General features: G+C 30.4%; 3 protein-coding genes across 3 annotated transcripts; 1 reads left to right on the plus strand and 2 right to left on the minus strand.

The window, feature by feature from the left end:
- Positions 1-2525: 2525 nt before the first annotated feature.
- On the minus strand, positions 2526-13280 carry LOC137819114 (uncharacterized). Its single transcript, XM_068622866.1, has 7 exons — positions 12465-13280; positions 12176-12319; positions 11858-11989; positions 3852-4103; positions 3240-3317; positions 2952-3095; positions 2526-2765 (listed from the first exon to the last, which is right to left on the minus strand). Exons 1-7 carry the CDS (start codon positions 13278-13280, stop codon positions 2526-2528), a joined length of 1806 nt encoding a protein of 601 aa, XP_068478967.1.
- A 1020-nt stretch (positions 13281-14300) lies between these two features.
- On the plus strand, positions 14301-14726 carry LOC137819115 (uncharacterized). Its single transcript, XM_068622867.1, has one exon. The coding sequence runs from the start codon at positions 14301-14303 to the stop codon at positions 14724-14726; it is 426 nt and encodes a 141-aa protein (XP_068478968.1).
- A 993-nt stretch (positions 14727-15719) lies between these two features.
- Positions 15720-19523, minus strand: LOC137819206 (probable polygalacturonase At3g15720). Its single transcript, XM_068622984.1, has 8 exons — positions 19330-19523; positions 19061-19198; positions 17160-17324; positions 16804-17011; positions 16616-16697; positions 16371-16479; positions 16162-16260; positions 15720-16058 (listed from the first exon to the last, which is right to left on the minus strand). The coding sequence occupies exons 1-8, from the start codon at positions 19465-19467 to the stop codon at positions 15828-15830; spliced, it is 1170 nt and encodes a 389-aa protein (XP_068479085.1). The 5' UTR covers positions 19468-19523; the 3' UTR covers positions 15720-15827.
- Positions 19524-20602: the final 1079 nt, after the last annotated feature.

A 20602-nucleotide genomic window follows, 5' to 3' on the forward strand; every position in this document is an offset into this window, starting at 1 on the left:
TGAGCTTTTGGCTTGGATGAACAAATAAGAGAATACTTTTCTAGAGTTGTAGTATATTCTAACTAGTTTACTGTTTCTCTTTGGGAAACAAAATGTTTCTTAATATTTAGAAACAAAAATATATGTGTTAGAGTATGATAAATTAAAGCAGACGAGTTATCGAAGAATTATGAAAGCAAGCTCAATTTACATCTAAGTATAACCAAGGGGTATCAAGATTTCAAAAAGTCTTTTTGTTGGCATGATACAAAGAAAGATATAGTCAAGTTTGTAGCTACTCATTTAGCTTGTAAAAAATCAAAGGTTGAACAATCAACGAGTTGGAGGTATGTTAACATAGTTAGAAATTCCCAAGGTGGGGTGGAATACTATTTCCATGGTTTTATTGCCTACTTGTCGCATCAATGAAGAAACATGATTTGATGTGGGTAATAATGGATAGATTAATGAAGATGGCTACTGAGTACATTTCTATTCACACTTAGAGAGTTTAACCATGGCTTTCTTAGATTGTAATTAAGAATAAATTCACTATTTTAGATAAGATTTACTTAATCAAGTCTAGTTGGACTTGAATTGATATTATTGGCTAAACTTGAACTTTAAGCATATTTCTGCATAAATTGGGTTATCTCCATGCTTTTGTATTTAACCAATTTGTATTTTCTTTTGCCAAGGTTTCAAGCGCTTGGTTTTTTTCTTTAATTGCTTCAATTCTTAAAATTCACTCCAAACTTATGTTTTTTCCTAAAGAACAACTTCAAAAAAAAAATAAAAATTAATTGTCTCCCAATAAACGACTTTATTTAACATCCTTAGCTTAACACATTCATTCTTATCCATCCTTGACTTAAGAAGAAGTGAGACTTGAACCTTTCTACTTCCCGAGCTTTTGATTTTTTATTCTTGACTTTGGTCAGAGATGTTTTCATAACTTGTACATATTGTCTCACTTATGTATTCAAACATATGGTTGTGTGTATCCTTATACAATGATGCAATGACATTCTTGTGTTTGGAAGGAAGTTGATGACAACGGAAGACTTGAGGGAGGTTTGCGCCGAATGGAGTTGAAGAAGAAGGTGAGTATGCATGTATTTTAGGTGCAACGTTCAAGCAAAAAGTTAGGCCAACTTCCTTGGGGTTTCACTGGGCTTGATAGCATCTATCAAAGAGAGAATTGGAGAGAAATGTGTTGAAAATTCAGAAACACAATTCATTAATATTCCAATTCTGTTTTAAAGGAGGGGCCACTTATTTACATGTTCATGTGTCTCAAAATCGTGCCTCTTGATTTCCTTCACCTTATTAGTTAAGTGAACTTAATTATGGTGAAGGTTAAACCAAGCTCATGGATGTCCATGCTCCTTAAGGTGCTCTAGAAGCCTTTGCTTGAGTCTCAAATGAAGGTTTCTAGAGTGACTTTGAGTTATTTTTAACCTATTCTAGAATTGACTTAGAAATACAAAGCTTAAACAAAATACTATTATACTTTTTACAATTTGTACAAACTAAGGAAAATATTTCTTCTGTACATTTATGTGGTTGATCTTCTGCTCTTAGCTGAGTGTATGGTGGCTTTGGAAATGAAGATGGTCTTCTATCACCTAATTTGAATGATTCAACCTAAACAAAAACCAAATCATATGAACACTTCTTAAATAAACCAAAATGAATTTAAAGATTGCTAAAGAAAACTTAAAGAACAATCACATGAACACTTTTCGAATAAATATTTTCTCAATAAATTTCAAAAAAATTTGTTTTTTTAAAAATGTTTTCAGAGTGAGAGTTATGTAGAAGTATCTATTAGGTTTAACATATTAAAACTTCAAAATAATCTATTGAATTCACTTATTAGTGAAATACACCTACTGAATCATAGTTTTAATATGTTAAAACAAACTGATCAAGCCTTATGAGAAAATAAGTGATTTTAACCTGATAAAGCGTAACGAGAAAATAAGTGATTTCAACATAAGCTTCAACTCCAACATTATGATGGCATGTTAGTTCATCTCATCAACAATAATACTTATATTTTACTTCTTTTATAAGAGTGAACTGTATGCATCGTTAGATATATGCAAACAAAAAGCGTTTATCTTACAAAAAGAGTTTATCTTTCCTAACATAGAAAATCATTTATTCATTTTTAACTTTATATTTTTTCTTTTTTCATAATCTTCATTTTGGAGTGATTTGTAGTTCACATTGAAAAATTATTTCATTATTCTTGATCTTAAATTGGCGTTAGGTTCACAACATCTTGTTTCAAAATTATAAGCTCAATTGGTATATTACATTTTTAGTATATGGTTAACATAACAAAGATTGTGATAGATGATTATATATACATCCACAACACGCAGTATACAAAAAGTAACACAATCATAGACCAAACAATGGATTAAAAGTAAAACAACATTAATACACATAGTGATAATTTAGAACCACTATTTATGGATTACAAGTATACTTCAAATTACATATGCTATTATAGAAAGATAAATAAACAGTTCACATCAAATATTCAAATCTTTCTTCGGTATTTGATCTGCCAAGTAAATATAGAAATGTCCTATAGCCCCAGTACGAAACTTGTTTTCGTATATGGATTCTAATGTTAGAACTTCGCCGTCTTTAATCTTGATGGAACCAGGTTTTGGATAGCAAACTGACATTCCAACTAGGTAACCCTTTTCATTTCCTGCTTCTTTTCCTGTTCCATATTTTGGATTTGAAGTGCATAAAACCCTTCCATCCTAAGTTAAAACAAAAACATAAATTTAGAGTAGATGCATTAAAATAGTTAAATTCTTACAAATATATATATAATTTATCAACAAATTTTATTACTAACAAATTTATGAAGAAAAAAAAAATTAACATAAGGTTATTTACATTATATAAATTAATATATGAATAAAAAAAATAAATTTAAATATTACCTGTCCGTATAAAGTAGTATTGACAACACCGGTGTGCATATGAGCAGTGCCATATACAAGATAACCACCTTTTGTCATTGGGATGTTTGCTTTCTTAACGTGAGGGGAGTCACTGTCATGATTTCTTGGAATAGTATATTCTGCCTATAATAAATTGAGAAATTTATGTTATTCACTTACCCACGAAAAAAGTAATTAATAGCCGAATAGTTTTGTTTGGAATATAAGTGAGTTTCAAAAGTTTGCTTATATTTGTAAATTATAGTATATATTGAATAAATCATCTACCTGACAATCATGAATTTGTGTAGAACCATTTGATCTTACACGATCAGTTGAATCAAGTATATAGAACCTAAGAGGCACCTGGTGTTCATCCCAATCAACCCACCTTATTTTGTATCTTAGGGAAAGATTTCTTGTTGGTCCATGGAAATCATTTCTTAATTTGCATTGTAAGTTATCTTGACAACAAAAGAGTCCTCCTTTATAATTTCTTGGCAATAATTGACCATTAATGCCCACTGTGACATTGTAAAAGTTGTTTGGGAGATTTAAAAGCTTACACCTACACTCTGAACAACCTTTTCTATCATGTGTGCCACGGGTATCAATAACCATGATGCTAAATAACCATTTTTCTTTAAACCCATCCTTTAATTTTGTAGGATTACCTAATTCAACTGCAAAAGGATCTGGAAGATTTGAGGATGTTCCTCATGATTCTCCTCCCAAGCCCCAATAATGTGGAAGCAAAAATCCTTGGCACATACCCTCATTTCTTTCAAATTCGATACCGTTACGAAGGTCGTGAGATTGTTTAATGTAGTGTGACATGGTAATATTTTCAATATATTTTACAGCAAACCAATGATGAAGGTAAGTTTCATACAAAGGTACAGATTTACCAACTTCATCAACTACTTCAACATCAAAACTCTTGACCCCAATGTGACCCTTTGGAAAGTCAATATCCAGTAATGTTTTCACTGCAACTTTTCCTGGTCCCACTTCAAACTTTTCGGACAAAAAAGTAGCTGATTTGATATAGCTTTCATTAGACTCTACAACAATTGAGTGTGTTGTGCTAGGAAGCAACATCATCATTGATAATAAAATTATTGCTACTTTGAAGAGCGTCTTCATGTTAACCTACACATAAATCGTTAACATTAGACACGCAAATATGTATCCAATGTTATTCACGTGGTAAAAACATGTGATAATCAAATACGATTTAAATGAAAGGGTGAAATAATAGAACATTGATAACAAAAGTTGCATACCGTATAAGAAAAAGGGAATTGGCTAATCATGATGATGCTTCGGTCTTAGTTGAAGATGTATGATCGTTTATATTTTAAAGTAGGTAAATTTATATGTATATGAAATTAATTGCTAGTTTTATGTATGATAGATGACTTGATAGTGATATATTTGGCATAACTAAATATTAAATCTATGTGGATTGTCTCCTTTTATTGGATGTATAAGTTGTTTTCATTTCACTAAGCCCAAATTAACATGTGTAGACGTTGTTTACAACATGTTCAAACCTATTAGAAAACTCTTATACTATTTGTAGATGTTTAACCAGTTTGATTAACAATCTGTTTAAGCAAACTTGGTATGGTTTAATTTTTAGTGGGATTTATTTTCTTAATTAGCAACATTCATACATTGTATTGGTTGTAAGTTTTAACTGTTTAAAAGAGCAAAATGAAAAATATAAGTATATAAATGTAACAAAAAAACTATTTAAATAAATATATAATTTAGATTTATGTAAAGATATACTAAATTTGGAAGAGAAACAAAACTTGAAGGTTATTCTCCAGTGATTAGATTCTTAAGGCTTTTTTATGTGATTGCATATGATTGTTGTTACTTGAAGTGTCATCCTATCTGAGATGTCAAGTTTCATAGTGATGCCTAACATGAAAACATTATAAAAAAAAGTTAAGTTAATTTCAGTGAAGCATGTTGTTGAATGTCAAATATTAAGAAAGAAGTCATATAAGAGTATCAAATAACAATTGGATAAAGGTAAAATAATTATAAAAAATAGTAAAAGTAATTAAATGTGTGCTCTATAAATAATATTGGAAATTAAGGACCAAAGAAAAATTAATATAAGGCTTTTAGGTTACCTGATATCCTAAAGGTGTTTTAGTCATTTAGTCATTTTAAACAAGGACGAGTAAAATATGATGACAGGAATTGGGATGCATATCGAGACGGGGATGGGATTAATATGTACATACTCATCCTCATCCCCATACCCAATTTAAAAGATCAAGTGTTATTCATAAGTATACTCATACCCAATCAATGAAATTTGTCATTAAAATAAAGACTGGTGCAATACTTCCGAGGACGAATTCATTTATTATATCTAATTTTAAGAGTGAGATTTATTTATGAAAATGATTTAATTCTATGTTAAATTTATATACATGGTAGATTTTGAAAGATTATTCAAGTGGTTAATTTGTGCTTGACAACAGAACTTTAAAAATTAAAAGATTGTGCTTGTAAAAAATCATTTTTTTTTTCGCCTTCATATAATAGTACTTAATTACATGTATTTTGGGTAATTTTTAAATTGTTTTTTGGAAGATGTTTTTCTTTATTTTTGAAATCATACTTACAAGTATTTATTTATTTTTATTATGTTTTTATTTTCTTAAATAGTATATAGGAGCACAATTTTACCTTTTTAGTTTTTTAGAATTATTCTTTGAAGCAAGTTTTGTGTTTTTTCTTTTTAATTTTCTGAAACAATGATGTACTGGTCGGACGTGCTCGGGACCCAACCCGAGCACTTAAGCGTATGATCCTGACCCGTCTAGTTTATAAAGGTTCAATCTTTAGCTCGACCCAAAACGGAGATGGCCTAGTGACACGTCAGGTGGTCGACCCAAACAGTTGGTAAGGTATTTTAATAAGATAGCTAAAATAAAAACAATTGAATGAATAACTAAATTAGCTAAAGCACAGGTAGTTACTTTGAGATTTAATGAAAATAAACAGTTAGTGATAATGCTCTACCCGCATCCCTAAAATAAAGGTATATATTAACAAAATATCTTTATGATTATTAAATTCTGAAGGGAGATCTACGAATGCTATAAAAATGCCTCAAAATCCTGAACAAAGGTAAGTTCAATCTTTTGATACTACACCCATACACTTACACTATATTCAGATACTCATAGTTATACTCTCTCACTAACTTAATCTTCAGAAAGCAACAACAGCAAAAAATAAAGTCAGCCCAGAGTCCATCACCAGAGATCAATCCAGGTCAACCGACGAGAACATTTAGTGCCCACTGTGAGGTCCGGTAAAAACGGATCCCTTCAACGCTCTACAGTCGAGACGTGATGCACCAAGTAACGCAACACGATGAGGGCCACTGGGCAAGGGGCACAAATGCCTGAGGGGGATGAGCTCCCATGATGGATATCAAGTAGAAGAGGATTTCACTAATGGAAGAAGAGGCCATCCACCCAAGCATTTAAAGTTCTTCCTTCTAGTCTTCTCAAAAATAAAGAAGAAATTAAGTAAAGAGAGGACCAAGCCTAAAAGAAGACTACAAACATTCAAGAATGGGCTCCAATTAATATCTCTCTTTGTAATTTCTTTTGTATAAATTTGTAAAACATATAGGAGTAATGTTTAGGAAGGTGTATAAAGTACCTTAGGCGTTAGTTTTTAGGAAAGTGACTTTTCCTTCTCTTGCTCATTTAGGCGCCAATTTAGGAATAGACTAGAAGGTTGACTCTTCAATGTTCCTTCCCTTGTACTCTTGGTCGGTCATATGTCTCTATATAAAGACATGATAGGAACCTTCAATAATAAGTTAAAATTGATTTTTGAAAGTAAAGAATCTCTACCAAATTGGTGAGTGAGTGTGAGAGACTTGTGTCTTCTCCTCTTCTAGTCTTATCTTGGGAGATCTTGGGCTCTCAAGTGGTGGAAACACTAATCTTGAAGGCAATCCACCCCTTCAAGTGGCGTGCACAATTCCAAGAGCTTCATCCACATAAGTCCATTTTCCCCTTCACTTTCCAAATTACCCATTTTTGTTCTACTTGTTTGTTTTCACTTTCAATCTGTGCAATCTCTTCCTTATGATGTCCTCTTTCATTTGTTGTGCTCATATTCAATTTTAATCGATGCAAATTGGTTGTTCTTGCTGTTTTGGTCACGACCTCCATGGGTATAAATGCTATATGTTGTGTTCTTGAGTTTCTATCCATGGGTTTGTTGTTCTTGATGGGTTTCTAAGTGAGTTTGACTTGGTTCTTGTGTTTTGGTGAGTTCTTGAATGATTAAGAGCATTGATCCAATTCCTAAATAGTGTCTAATCATATACCAACTCTTATAGAATTCATAACATGTTCATATCATGTTCTTGGGTTCATATCATCCCAACCTTGCAATAAATCATGGAGACCATGAGAGCTCTCCAGCAGGCGAATGAAGAATATTGGTAGGAGCAAGAACGAATACAGAAAGAAGCCTGAGCCAAGCAAGAATGACTACGAGAAGAAGCCCAAATCGATCAAGATCCCCTTCGGGAGGAAACGCGACTTAATCAAGCACGTCTTGTGGCAAAAATCGATGCCTTTCGGAGGACCATAAAAGAGCACGCACAGGCTAATGAGGAGTTATGCAAAGCCAATGAGGAACTGCAGAGGAATATGCATCGTCACAACCGATGCCTCATCCGAGCAGGTTCCCCAGACATATCCTCGAGAGGTGACCCGAAGCCATTCTCACAGCAAATCATGGAAGAACCCATACCGCCTCATTATACCACGCCCAAGATCACCCCTTTCTTTAGCGTGGAAGATCCTGTGAGCCACTTAAAGGCGTTCAGGACTCAGATGATCATCTCGAGTGGCTCAGATGTTATCCGATGCAAAATTTTCATGGGCATGTTGACAGGAACAACTCTGCAATGGTTCACTGGGATCCCAGACGACCATATCACTTTTTTTTTTCTTAATTCTCCATAATGTTTAAGGAGCAGTTCTTGGCTAATAAATTTGACCCCCCGCGGTTTCCTGATTTATTTTATATAAAAAAAAGGGAAGAAGAGTTGCTCACAGAATATCTAAATCATTTTTGTACGATCTCGATAAGACTCCGGACTCCAAACAAGGAAATGGTGGTCGTCGCTTTTGTTAAAGGGATGACGACGAGCCTCTTCAGCGACTCGTTAATCTGAAACAGGGAGAAATTGTTATCTGATGTAAGGGAACGAGCTACAACTCATATTGAGGCAGAAGAAGTCGTACTCAAGAAAAACGACAATTCACGGTCAAAACAACCTAGGTATAAGGAGAGTAGCCGTGATCGCTCCTTGAGGGGCGACGAAGTAAAAGATTAGACTAGAGGTACGTTCCTTATATCGCGAAGAAAGACGAGCCGAAGAATCAAGCTAGTGAAGAGAGGCTAATCAGGCCAAAGTTCAGAGTATCCTACAAGGAACTCATAGGCATGGCCGAGGTAGTGCATAAGCTAAACTTTCCACAAAAAAATAGATTGGTTTTTGGGGTCGCGAAAGGAGAGCTGGTGTGAATTTCACAGGGCATGGGGTCACAATGTCGAACGATGCCTCTCCCTAAGCCATCAACTCTTAAAGATAGTCAAAGAAGGGTTCTTGGCGAAGTACCTTGAGGTCAGTCCAGAGGAACTAAAAGGGGAGGTCGCACCCCAAGAGCTAAACTACGAAATTCTAGTCCTTGGTGATCTAAATACCATTGTGAGAGGTTTCTATGAAGGTGGAAGCTCGACATATAGCCGCAAACACTATGCCAGAGCTGTGATATAAAATTTGAGGCACACAAAACATCCATAAGACAACTTAGAAGGTAACATTGTGACACACACACTAACATGTATATTTTTTTGTTAACTTCCTTAACTATGTTATTACTAAAATTATCTTTTCATTTTAAATTTATTTTATTACAATAAAATAGGCGTGTGTTTTAGGTGCAAGGTTCAATGAAGAGGTTAGAACAACTTCCTTATGGTTTCACTAGACTTGATAGCTTCTAGCAAAGAGAGAATTGGAGAGAAATGTGTTGAAAATTCAGAAGCACAATTCATAAATATTCCAAGTCTATGTTTAAAAAGGAAGAACCACTTATTTATAGGTTCATGTGTCTAAAAACCATGCCTCTTGGTTGCCTTCACCTTAGTGAAGTGAACTTAATTATGGTGAAGGTTAAACCAAGCTCATGAGTGTCTATGCTCCTTAAGGTGCTCTAGAAGACTTTGCTTGAGTATCAAATGATGGTATTTAAAGTGCCTTTAAGTTATTTTTAACCTATTCTAGAAATGACTTAGAAATACAAAGCCTAAAGAAAAGACTATTCTACTTTTTACAATTTGTACAAACTAAGGAAAATGTTTATTCTGTATATTTATGTGGTTGATCTTCTGCTCTTAGCTGAGTGTATGGTGCCTTTGGAAGTGAAGATGGTCCTCTTGTTGAACCAAGTGGTGTTCAAGCTTTGAAGAATCCAAATTCTTTGAAGGATGTTGAAGCCTTGGTTGTGCTTGTTGTTGCTGTGCTGGTTTAGTTTAGTTCTGGGGTAGTTTGAGTGTTGTAATCCACCCCTTGATCGAATCTAAAGCGTAGGCATTCTCAATCTTTTTAAAAGTAAAATGTTTTCAAACTAAGTTAAAACAACCAATTGTTTTGTCGAAACAACCGATTGTTTATACTTAGATGTTTTGAGAAAAGATTGAAAACTGTTTTTCAAATGGTTGAGTTGTTAAAACCAAAACAACCGATTGATTCGAGGAAACAACCGATTGTTTGTTTTGGGACCATAACAGAAAAACTGTTTTATCTTTGACTGAGCTTTAAATGATTTAACTGTTTACGCTCCAATCATTAAATGCTTTGACCAATCTTTTAATGCAATTTAAGAGTTTGTTAAGATTTGATAACAAACAACATCTTTGAATAAATTCAGAAAAACAGATTTGAGTAACAATCTTTTACAAGATTTTGAAAAGAGTTTTTGAGTTTTTCAAAGAGCTGAGATTGCTTAGAGTTTGTGATTGATCAAAGTGTGTGGAATAGGATTCTGCTTGTATTGATTTCAGATTATCTTCTGTAACAAGTGTAATCCTTGTACTCTGTGAAACAAGTTTCTGTCTCTGTGTTTGCTGAGATTGGTTGTGTGTTCTTGAGGGGATCAAGATCAATAATCTTAGTGTTGGTGTCTTGGCCAAGAAGAGTGTGTGTCTTGAGGTGATCAAGGTCACTTTCTTGGTTGTGGTGTAAGTGATCAAGGTGTGATTGCTTAGTGGATTTCCTCAGGGTTTCTGAGAAGACTGGATGTAGCTCTGGACTTGGAGTGAACCAGTATAAACATCTGTGTGCAATCTCTCTATCCCTAACTCTTTAAATTCAGTTTTGTTTGTTGTTTGCTGGTATAAACAACCGATTGTTTCTGTGAAACAACCGATTGTTTTTTTGGTACTACTGTTTTGGCAAACTGAATTTCTTATCAATTGTTTCTTGAGATAATTTCATTCTTGTTTTAAAATTTTGCGAAAACCCTCTTTAAACAATTCACCCCCCTCTAGTTTAAAGCCATCCATTCTAACACCTCTATCACCTAATTTGAATGATTGAACCTAAAAAAAAAACAAATCATATGAACACTTCTAGAATACCCCAAAATGATTTTAAAGATATCTAAAGAAAGGTTAAAGAATAGTCAATGAACACTTTTTGAATAGATCTCAAAATAAATTTCACAAAATTTTGTTCTTTTTAAATGTTTTCAGAGTGAGAGTTATGTAGAAGTATCTATCAGGTTTAACATATTAAAACTTAAAAATCATCTATTGAATTCACTTATTAGTGAAATACACATAGTGAATCATAGTTTCAACATGTTAAAACAAACTGATAAATGAAAAAAATAAGTGATTTTAACCTGATAGAAAATTAGTTAAACAGATTGAAAATACTTTGCTAGAAGTACAACGAGTACTAAGTAATTTTAAAATATTAAATCAACAATTCAACCTCTTAACGTACTTACTATAGTTAAAAAGACCTTCAGCCAAGAACACTTTAATATATTTAACTACCATTTTAACCTGTTAAAATTATCTCTCCAAGTTTAGTTTAACTAATTTCTTTAGTAATATGTAAGATCACTTAAACATCATGAAGAAATAATAGAAATAAATGACACACATGCAATAGAAAAACAAATTGTTTATTTGATTATGAGGGTTCAATTCAACAAATACAATTCAACATAAGCTTCAACTCCAACATTATGATGGTCTGTTAGTTCGTCTCATCAACAATAATATTTATATATCTTGTACTTCTCCTATAAGAGTGAATTGTATGCATCGTTAGATATATGCAAAGAAAAAGTGTTTATCTTACAAAAAGAGTTTATCATCTTCATTTTGGAGCGATTTGTAGTTCACATTGAAAAATTCTTTCATTATTCTTGATCTTAAATTGGCGTTAGGTTCACAACATCTTGTTTTAAATTATAAGCTCAATTGATATATTACATTTTTAGTATATGGTTAACATAACAAAGATTGTGATAGATGATTATATATACATCCACAACACACAGTATACAAAAAGTAACACAATCATAGACCAAACAATGGATTAAAAGTAAAACAACATTAATACACATAGTGATAATTTAGAACCACTATTTATGGATTACAAGTATACTTCAAATTACATATGCTATTATAGAAAGATAAATAAACAGTTCACATCAAATATTCAAATCTTTCTTCGGTATTTGATCTGCCAAGTAAATATAGAAATGTCCCATAGCCCCAGTACGAAACTTGTTTTCGTATATGGATTCTAATGTTAGAACTTCGCCGTCTTTAATCTTGATGGAACCAGGTTTTGGATAGCAAACTGACATTCCAACTAGGTAACCCTTTTCATTTCCTGCTTCTTTTCCTGTTCCATATTTTGAATTTGAAGTGCATAAAACCCTTCCATCCTAAGTTAAAACAAAAACATAAATTTAGAATAGATGCATTAAAATAGTTAAATTCTTACAAATATATATATAATTTATCAACAAATTTTATTACTAACAAATTTATGAAGAAAAAAAAAATTAACATAAGGTTATTTACATGATATAAATTAATATATGAATAAAAAAAATAAATTTAAATATTACCTGTCCGTATAAAGTAGTATTGACAACACCGGTGTGCATATGAGCAGTGCCATATACAAGATAACCACCTTTTGTCATTGGGATGTTTGCTTTCTTAACGTGAGGGGAGTCACTGTCATGATTTCTTGGAATAGTATATTCTGCCTATAATAAATTGAGAAATTTATGTTATTCACTTACCCACGAAAAAAAGTAATTAATAGCCGAATAGTTTTGTTTGGAATATAAGTGAGTTTCAAAAGTTTGCTTATATTTGTAAATTATAGTATATATTGAATAAATCATCTACCTGACAATCATGAATTGGTGTAGAACCATTTGATCTTACACGATCAGTTGAATCAAGTATATAGAACCTAAGAGGCACCCGATGTTCATCCCAATCAACCCACCTTATTTTGTATCTTAGGGAAAGATTTCTTGTTGGTCCATGGAAATCATTTCTTAATTTGCATTGTAAGTTATCTTGACAACAAAAGAGTCCTCCTTTATAATTTCTTGGCAATAATTGACCATTAATGCCCACTGTGACATTGTAAAAGTTGTTTGGGAGATTTAAAAGCTTACACCTACACTCTGAACAACCTTTTCTATCATGTGTGCCACGGGTATCAATAACCATGATGCTAAATAACCATTTTTCTTTAAACCCATCCTTTAATTTTGTAGGATTACCTAATTCAACTGCAAAAGGATCTGGAAGATTTGAGGATGTTCCTCGTGATTCTCCTCCCAAGCCCCAATAATGTGGAAGCAAAAATCCTTGGCACAAACCCTCATTTCTTTCAAATTCGATACCGTTACGAAGGTCGTGAGATTGTTTAATGTAGTGTGACATGGTAATATTTTCAATATATTTTACAGCAAACCAATGATGAAGGTAAGTTTCATACAAAGGTACAGATTTACCAACTTCATCAACTACTTCAACATCAAAACTCTTGACCCCAATGTGACCCTTTGGAAAGTCAATATCCAGTAATGTTTTCACTGCAACTTTTCCTGGTCCCACTTCAAACTTTTCGGACAAAAAAGTAGCTGATTTAATATAGCTTTCATTAGACTCTACAACAATTGAGTGTGTTGTGCTAGGAAGCAACATCATCATTGATAATAAAATTATTGCTAGTTTGAAAAGAGTCTTCATGTTAACCTACACATAAATCGTTAACATTAGACACGCAAATATGTATCCAATGTTATTCACGTGGTAAAAACATGTGATAATCAAATACGATTTAAATGAAAGGGTGAAATAATAGAACATTGATAACAAAAGTTGCATACCGTATAAGAAAAAGGGAATTGGCTAATCATGATGATGCTTCGGTCTTAGTTGAAGATGTATGATCGTTTATATTTTAAAGCAGGTAAATTTATATGTATATGAAATTAATTGCTAGTTTTATATATGATAGATGACTTGATAGTGATATATTTGGCATAACTAAATTTTAAATCTATGTGGATTGTCTCCTTTTATTGGATGTATAAGTTGTTTTCATTTCACTAAGCCCAAATTAACATGTGTAGACGTTGTTTTACAACATGTACAAACCTATTAGAAAACTCTTATACTATTTGTAGATGTTCAACCAGTTTGATTAACAATCTGTTTAAGCAAACTTGGTATGGTTTAATTTTTAGTGGGATTTATTTTCTTAATTAGCAACATTCATACATTGTATTGGTTGTAAGTTTTAACTGTTTAAAAGAGCAAAATGAAAATATAAGTATATAAATGTAAAAAAAAAACTATTTAAATAAATATATAATTTAGATTTACGTAAACATATTCTAAATTTGGAAGAGAAACAAAACTTGAAGGCTATGCTTCAGAGATTAGATTCTTAAGGTTTTTTCATGTGATTGCATATGATTGTTGTTACTTGAAGTGTCAGCCTAGTTGAGATGTCAAGTTGCATAGTGATGCCTAACATTAAAGTTTTTATAAAAAAAAAGTTAAGTTAAACTTATTGTGATAAACTTTTCTATTTTGGTGATATGGTGTGTGAGAAATTATGTTAGATTTCAGGTTAAGATTGATTTTTCAAGGGTCATTTACACAATTAAAGATTTCACTTGCCTAGTGGGTAATTCGTCTAAAAGCTCTGTGAGGAATAATATGTTTGATTTTAATGTGCTTAAGTTCTTTGATATAAATACTAATGGTGTTGCTAGGGGTTCTCCTGGTCTTGCTGTTTGTGGTGGTATTTTTTGTGGGAATATGAGGGAGTTTATTGGTGATTTCTCTGCTTTCCTTGATATTCAGATTGCTTCGATTGTTGAGTTTTATGGATGTATACGTGCTATTGAAGAAGCTCAAGAGATGGGTCTTACTAGTTTATGGGTTGGATGTGATTTTGCCTTGATTTGTGCTGCATTTACTGTTAGGACTAATGTTCCTTGGATTATTCGTAATAGGTGGAACATTTATCTTAATTACTATGGGAAAATCAGGTTTAGGATTTCTCACATTTTTCAAGAAGGGATTGCATGTGCTAACACTCTTGCTAAGTTAGGGTTTATTCATAGAGAACAATTTCATTAGTATAATAGGTTTCCATCTAGTCTTTTCTTAGAATTATTTATTAATAGGTATAGATTACCTAAGTATCGCTTTTGTTAGATTTTTATATATGAGTTTTGGTTTAATCTCCCCATATTTGTTTGTATTTCCTTTATTTCTTTCTTTGTAAATAATAATTTTTTTCATGTGGTGGCAGATGATTGTTGTTACTTGAGGTGTCAGCCTAACTGAGATGTCAAGTTCCATAGTAATACCTAACATGAGAGTTTTTAAAAAAAAGTAATTTATATAAAAAAAATACTTATTTATATTTTATACTAGAAAAACATGTTTATTTTATTTTTAATATATTAAAAAAAGTTCAAATTTAATTTCTTCACTCATTTTTATTTATTTTTAAGTATTATTTTTATCTTTTAATTCAAAAAATATATATATTTTAGTATAATGCAAACTAATTTCTGTTTTTTTTTCACCTAACATCATAGACTAAGTTTGGTCATGCTAATTATTTTTCGTCTCGATAATTCTATTGTTAGACTGAGTTTGGTCATACTAATTATTTTTCATCTCGATAATTCTATTTGCATTAGTCCATACTAAACATGCGATAAACCTAAACTCTCAATTCTAAATAATAAATCCTAAATCCTAAATCTTAAATCTAAAATCTAAACAGTTAAAATATTTTTTTTAAAAATTAATTCTTTTTAATTTAAAAACATTTACATTTTCCTTAAAAACGAACATTTAAGGTTATTCAAGCTATCATAGTAAAAAAAGTTCTTAAGGATTTTTCTGGGTAATCTGCTCAATTAATTTTTTTCTTTTTAATTTCTTTTGGAAGTGTTTATAAAAAAAAAGTTATCTCAAAAGGTCTTTAATATTTTATTTATTTCATATTTTAATAATTAAATAGAGACACACATAATAAATTAAAATGATATAAGAATAATCTAAAATATAGAGTTCACAATAATATTCATCAAAAAAACTTGTATTACTCCTTTCCAAGAAAAACAACAACTCTATATTATTGTTCCTTTTACCAAAAAAAAAAGAAAAACTCTTATTCTTGATACATCATTTCCCGTATTCATGTGTGAGGGTAACACAGTTACTTCATTTCATTAAGGAAGCACAATTTGGAACTGTGGATGTAGCTGTTCCATGTGCATTAGTACAAGAACAAGAAGCTGGTTTTCCTGGTACAGAAGATTTAATGGTAACTTGATCCAAAACAATGTTGAAACAACCTTGTGAACTGCAAGCTAAGGTAATGGCTTTGTCGTCTGCAGATGTTCCTGTAAACCCTCGAAATGTCACCCCACTCACTTCAACTCCTCCTCCACTCTAATTGTGCCAAATTCAATGCAACATTATATGCAATGAACACCATAAGCAAGTTGAAATCATCACAAGATATAATAATATGAAAGCAGAGTTAAGTATATACCTTTAAACTCACATAGTTTTGATTTATAATTATTGGGTTGGAAACCTGTGTTAATGTAATTTTCTCATAAGTGATGCTTCTGGCATAACCTAGTCCACCCTGTAAAAATATTACAATATATCAAATATTCTGTTACATTCATCTGAATCATTACTCTCTCAGAAAACATAATACCATGGTTTTGAGTTGCAGAAAAATCCCTTAAATACCTGAAATGTCTTTATTCTTGCTCCATTTGTAGTTTTGTTGAAGCTGCAATCATATACATAAACGTGTTCCACCTTGTCATGGCCATCGTTTCTACCCAGGCTACCAATGCTGATTAATCCATTCATGCCAAGTTAGAAATAACACAAAGCTATTAACTCAATGAAGAAAAAAATTCTATAGATCGATGTGATGTTCATGTATTATTTTCATGTTTGTTATAGAACAAAAGATAATTTGATCAAACCTTATTCCATGGCCTGGTCCACAAGCAACTCCAGTAGCATTGATGTAAGAGGACTCACCTATGATTGCAATGCAGTCATCACCTGCTTATAGAAAGACAGCATGAGTTAAAGTTGCAGATATAATATGAAATTGTTCTAAAATTCTACTGAAATTTGAATAAGAACATAAGATGAAAACTTGGTTTACCAGCAGCTATATTGGAATCTTTTATCAAGATATTTTTGGAAGAAGAAATGTCGATTCCATCAGTGTTGGGACTATTAGCAGAAGACTGAATGGTAATATGAGAGAATGTTGCACCCACACAACCATTTATGGTTATGTGAGCTTCTGGACTATTCATGATACTCAAATAACTAACACTGAGACCATTGCATGCATTGAAACTAAGGACCTGCAACATCAAAATTACAAAAGTTCATCATAATACTACTATAACCAACCAAAAAAAAAACAGATTATGCAGCAAAAGATCAATAAATGAATACTTTGAGTATAAAACAAAAAGTTGTGGAAATATAAAGTGTAAGATATCATCTAACCGAGGGTCGTGGACAGTTTTTGCATGCCCACCAAGTAGAACCGAAGCCATCGATTGATCCTCCAGTTCCATCAATAGTGAGACCATTCACGTTTGTGATCAAAATTATCGTAGATTTATCACCTAGCCATGCATTCTGGGTTGCTACTGCTATTCTTCCTTGAAGCTGCAAGTGATGGAAAAATAATAAACAAAATAAATAATACATTTACTTTATTGTAAGGAATTCTTGAAAAAATTGGACTTGTATTTTTATGATATAGATATTTAATATTAACGAGAAAAATTGGAAAAATAGTTAAAAAAAAAAAAAAAAAAAAAAATATATATATATATATATATATATATATATATATATATAATCTAACTCAATTACTTGGATAAGAAAAGTAAAGAATTTCTTAACAATATTTTATTTCAGTAGTCTGTTTTTAATTTAGATAATTTTTTAATCATTTTTGTAAATTGGTCAAAGTTTTGCTTATAAACTTAATATCATTAAAAAGAGTTAATTTGTGTTTGGGATAATGATGTAATTATTCAATTGTTTCATATTTGACATTTTCACATCATTAATTCTTAATTGAAAAATATTAAATTATTTTAACATCATTAGAAATCCCTACTGAAAAAATTAATGACATATTTACTATAAGTATTTATTAAACCTACTATATACTTTTGATTTATAAGAAATTACAACTCAATTGCTATTTTTATTACTCTTTTGAGCATTTATTACCATTAATATATTTTAGATATAACTTATCTATTATCTACTAATATAGTAATTAATAATTTATTTTAAATATTTTTATCAGTAAATATATATATTATACTAAATATCTCAACTCTTATAAACCAATAGTGAAATATCAATTTCTTTCAATCCCAAAATATTTTTATACTATAAACTGTTTCCAAAATACACTCATTCTCATGACTTGACAACTTAAGTAAGGCGTTAATAAGTTTTTCACCACCCATACCCATCATAACATATAATTTATTTTAAGTAGTATTTGATTTAAATAGTTTTCATTTAATTTAATTCATTTTCATACTTTAAATAACACAAATGAACTTTAAATAACAAACTATTAATAAATTATTCATTTAAACAAAAATTAAAATTTATTAACAAAATAATTTAATTTTAATTTCACTCCTCCAAGATAAAAATATATTTAAATTTGATATAAGTCAAATTTTTCTACAATTTTATAATTTTAAATAAAAAATTTGAATCTGTAGTCAAATGTACGTCTTTGTGTGGGGTTAAACAATATATACATTACATTTTATGTTTGCTTTATTTAAGAATTTTTTTTTAATTTAGTTGGAACTAATTTTTAAATAAAATATATTATCAATATATTTATTTAAACTTTTTTATAAATAAAAAAATATAAATTTAGAGTACTGTTCATATAAAAGAAAAATTATACATTAACAAATATTAATTCTGCATTGTTATATTTTTAGTTGTGCGAACCTTAAAAGGACAATGTAGGGTATTTTTATTTTTTTGTTTGTTTCAATATTCAAGTTGAATCACTTTAATTTATTTATTTTTGTTGTTAATAAAAAATAATTTGCATTACTTAAATAAAAAGTTATAGCTCCTCCTGTGCATTCATTAAAAAAAATCACTATTCAAAATTTACCTCATGTTATTTTATGAATATTTAAATAATTATATTTTTTTTACTTACTGAAAATAGGAAAAAAGAATTTTTATTTTATTTTATAGAAACTCTTATGTTAGACATGATTATAAAGTTTGTCATTTAAACTATACTGACACTTCAAGTAACAACAATCATTTATCATCACATCGATCATTACTTCAAGTAACAACAATCATTTATCATCACATCGATCATTATCAGATGATAATACCTGAATTTTAATGTTTGTGGCTTGACAAGGACCTTTGAGGATTATGTTCTTCTTCAATAAGAATACTCCTTTTGATGGTATAACTAGAGTTGATGCCCCTTTTGTTGAGCATGTCTTTTGCCATGCACTTAAAAATGCCTGTTATCAATTCAAAAGAGAAACTTCATAATTGGCCACAGCCTATATAAAATGTGTACAAAAAAGTAGGAACTATATATAAGAACAATAATCTTCCTCTTAAGAAAGAAGAGAAACAACAAAACATTTACCTGGGAATCATCAGTTTTACCATCACCATGAGCACCATAGTCAATCACATTGTATGTGTTTGCAGATCCCATCAACCTCTCACAAAAACATGGTGAAACAAAGCAAAGAATCAAAACCCAACTGATTAGTCTCTGCATGTTTAGGAATAGTGAAGTTTTTTTCTTGTTTTTTGGTGACTATTGATCCTTCAAAAGATTAATCAAGAGTGAGCTGCATATAATGAGAGAAAGAATAGGTTATGGGGTTTAAGTAGCAAAAAAATAAAAATAAAAATAATACTTTAGACAATATATATCATAAATGTTTATTTATTATAGTAATGTACATTATAAATGTTTATTTAGAAAATTCAGAGTTTATTTCTTTTAATAAAATTTATAATAGATAAGTACTTTAAATATGTCAATTATGTTATAAATAAAATCACAATAAATTAACAAATTAATATTAAACTATATTCTTGGATTTATATTAATTATGAAATGTTGAATTTCTTTTGTCAAAACTTTGATTTCTGAAAAAAAGTAATTTTTCTTTTTTGACTTCTATAATAGCTTTTGACCTTTCAATTTTTCTAACTGTTATTTTTATTACCAAAATCAACCTTTTAATGTCAACTCCAAATTAAATCTAGAATAAAAATGATAGAGAGGAACATAAAATAAAAATGTTATAAAGTAATTAAAATCAATAAGACCAAGTAAAATTGAAAGACGAAAATTTGACACAAGAATGAAAAAAAAAGCTCGTAATTATGAGATTATCAACTATAACATCTACCATTTATATATATTATTAGCAATGAAAAAATAATTAATGAGAGTATTTAAGGAAACTCCAACCCTTTATAAAAAAAACTACTGAAAGTAGCCCATCAAAAATATCTAATCTCATTGCATATATCCTTCATTTGGATCCAACCATTCCTGAAGTGGTTTTTATTTATTTATTTTTTAATATCGATAAAAAAAAAACATGATCCAAAAAAACACACAAGAGAGGACTATGTCACTTTATCTATACTCACTACCAAATTGTTTTCAGACCATCTATGTCAATCACTACTATTTATATATAATTGTATGTTTTGTATTTATAGTTATCATTTTTCACAATAGTGATTATTCTCATACAATACACATACAAATTCTTTTTTTTTATCAACAAAAAAATGAATAAATATGAACATTGGACATTTAAGGGACTCTCAATTTTATTATAAAAAGAAGATATATGATATATTTGTTCAACCCTAAAAAAAAACATATCAAT

The sequence above is a fragment of the Phaseolus vulgaris genome, chromosome 10, assembly GCF_000499845.2.
Source record: "Phaseolus vulgaris cultivar G19833 chromosome 10, P. vulgaris v2.0, whole genome shotgun sequence".
In the NCBI taxonomy this organism is placed as follows: domain Eukaryota; kingdom Viridiplantae; phylum Streptophyta; class Magnoliopsida; order Fabales; family Fabaceae; genus Phaseolus; species Phaseolus vulgaris.

Bases quoted from the DNA above. Each gene is read 5' to 3' on its own strand.
- LOC137819115 (XM_068622867.1), top strand. From the start codon at position 14,301: ATGTTTGATTTTAATGTGCTTAAGTTCTTTGATATAAATACTAATGGT.
- LOC137819206 (XM_068622984.1), bottom strand. From the start codon at position 19,467: ATGCAGAGACTAATCAGTTGGGTTTTGATTCTTTGCTTTGTTTCACCA. The intron at 16,480-16,615 runs GTTTGATCAAAT...TGGATTAATCAG, and splicing joins GGACCAGGCCATGGAATAAG to CATTGGTAGCCTGGGTAGAA. The intron at 16,261-16,370 runs GTATTTAAGGGA...ATATTTTTACAG, and splicing joins CAAGAATAAAGACATTTCAG to GGTGGACTAGGTTATGCCAG.
- LOC137819114 (XM_068622866.1), bottom strand. From the start codon at position 13,280: ATGATGTTGCTTCCTAGCACAACACACTCAATTGTTGTAGAGTCTAAT. The intron at 4,104-11,857 runs GTTCTAACATTA...ATTTATGTGTAG, and splicing joins TCAAGATTAAAGACGGCGAA to GTTAACATGAAGACGCTCTT. The intron at 3,318-3,851 runs GTACCTTTGTAT...GATGAACACCAG, and splicing joins TTGATGAAGTTGGTAAATCT to GTGCCTCTTAGGTTCTATAT.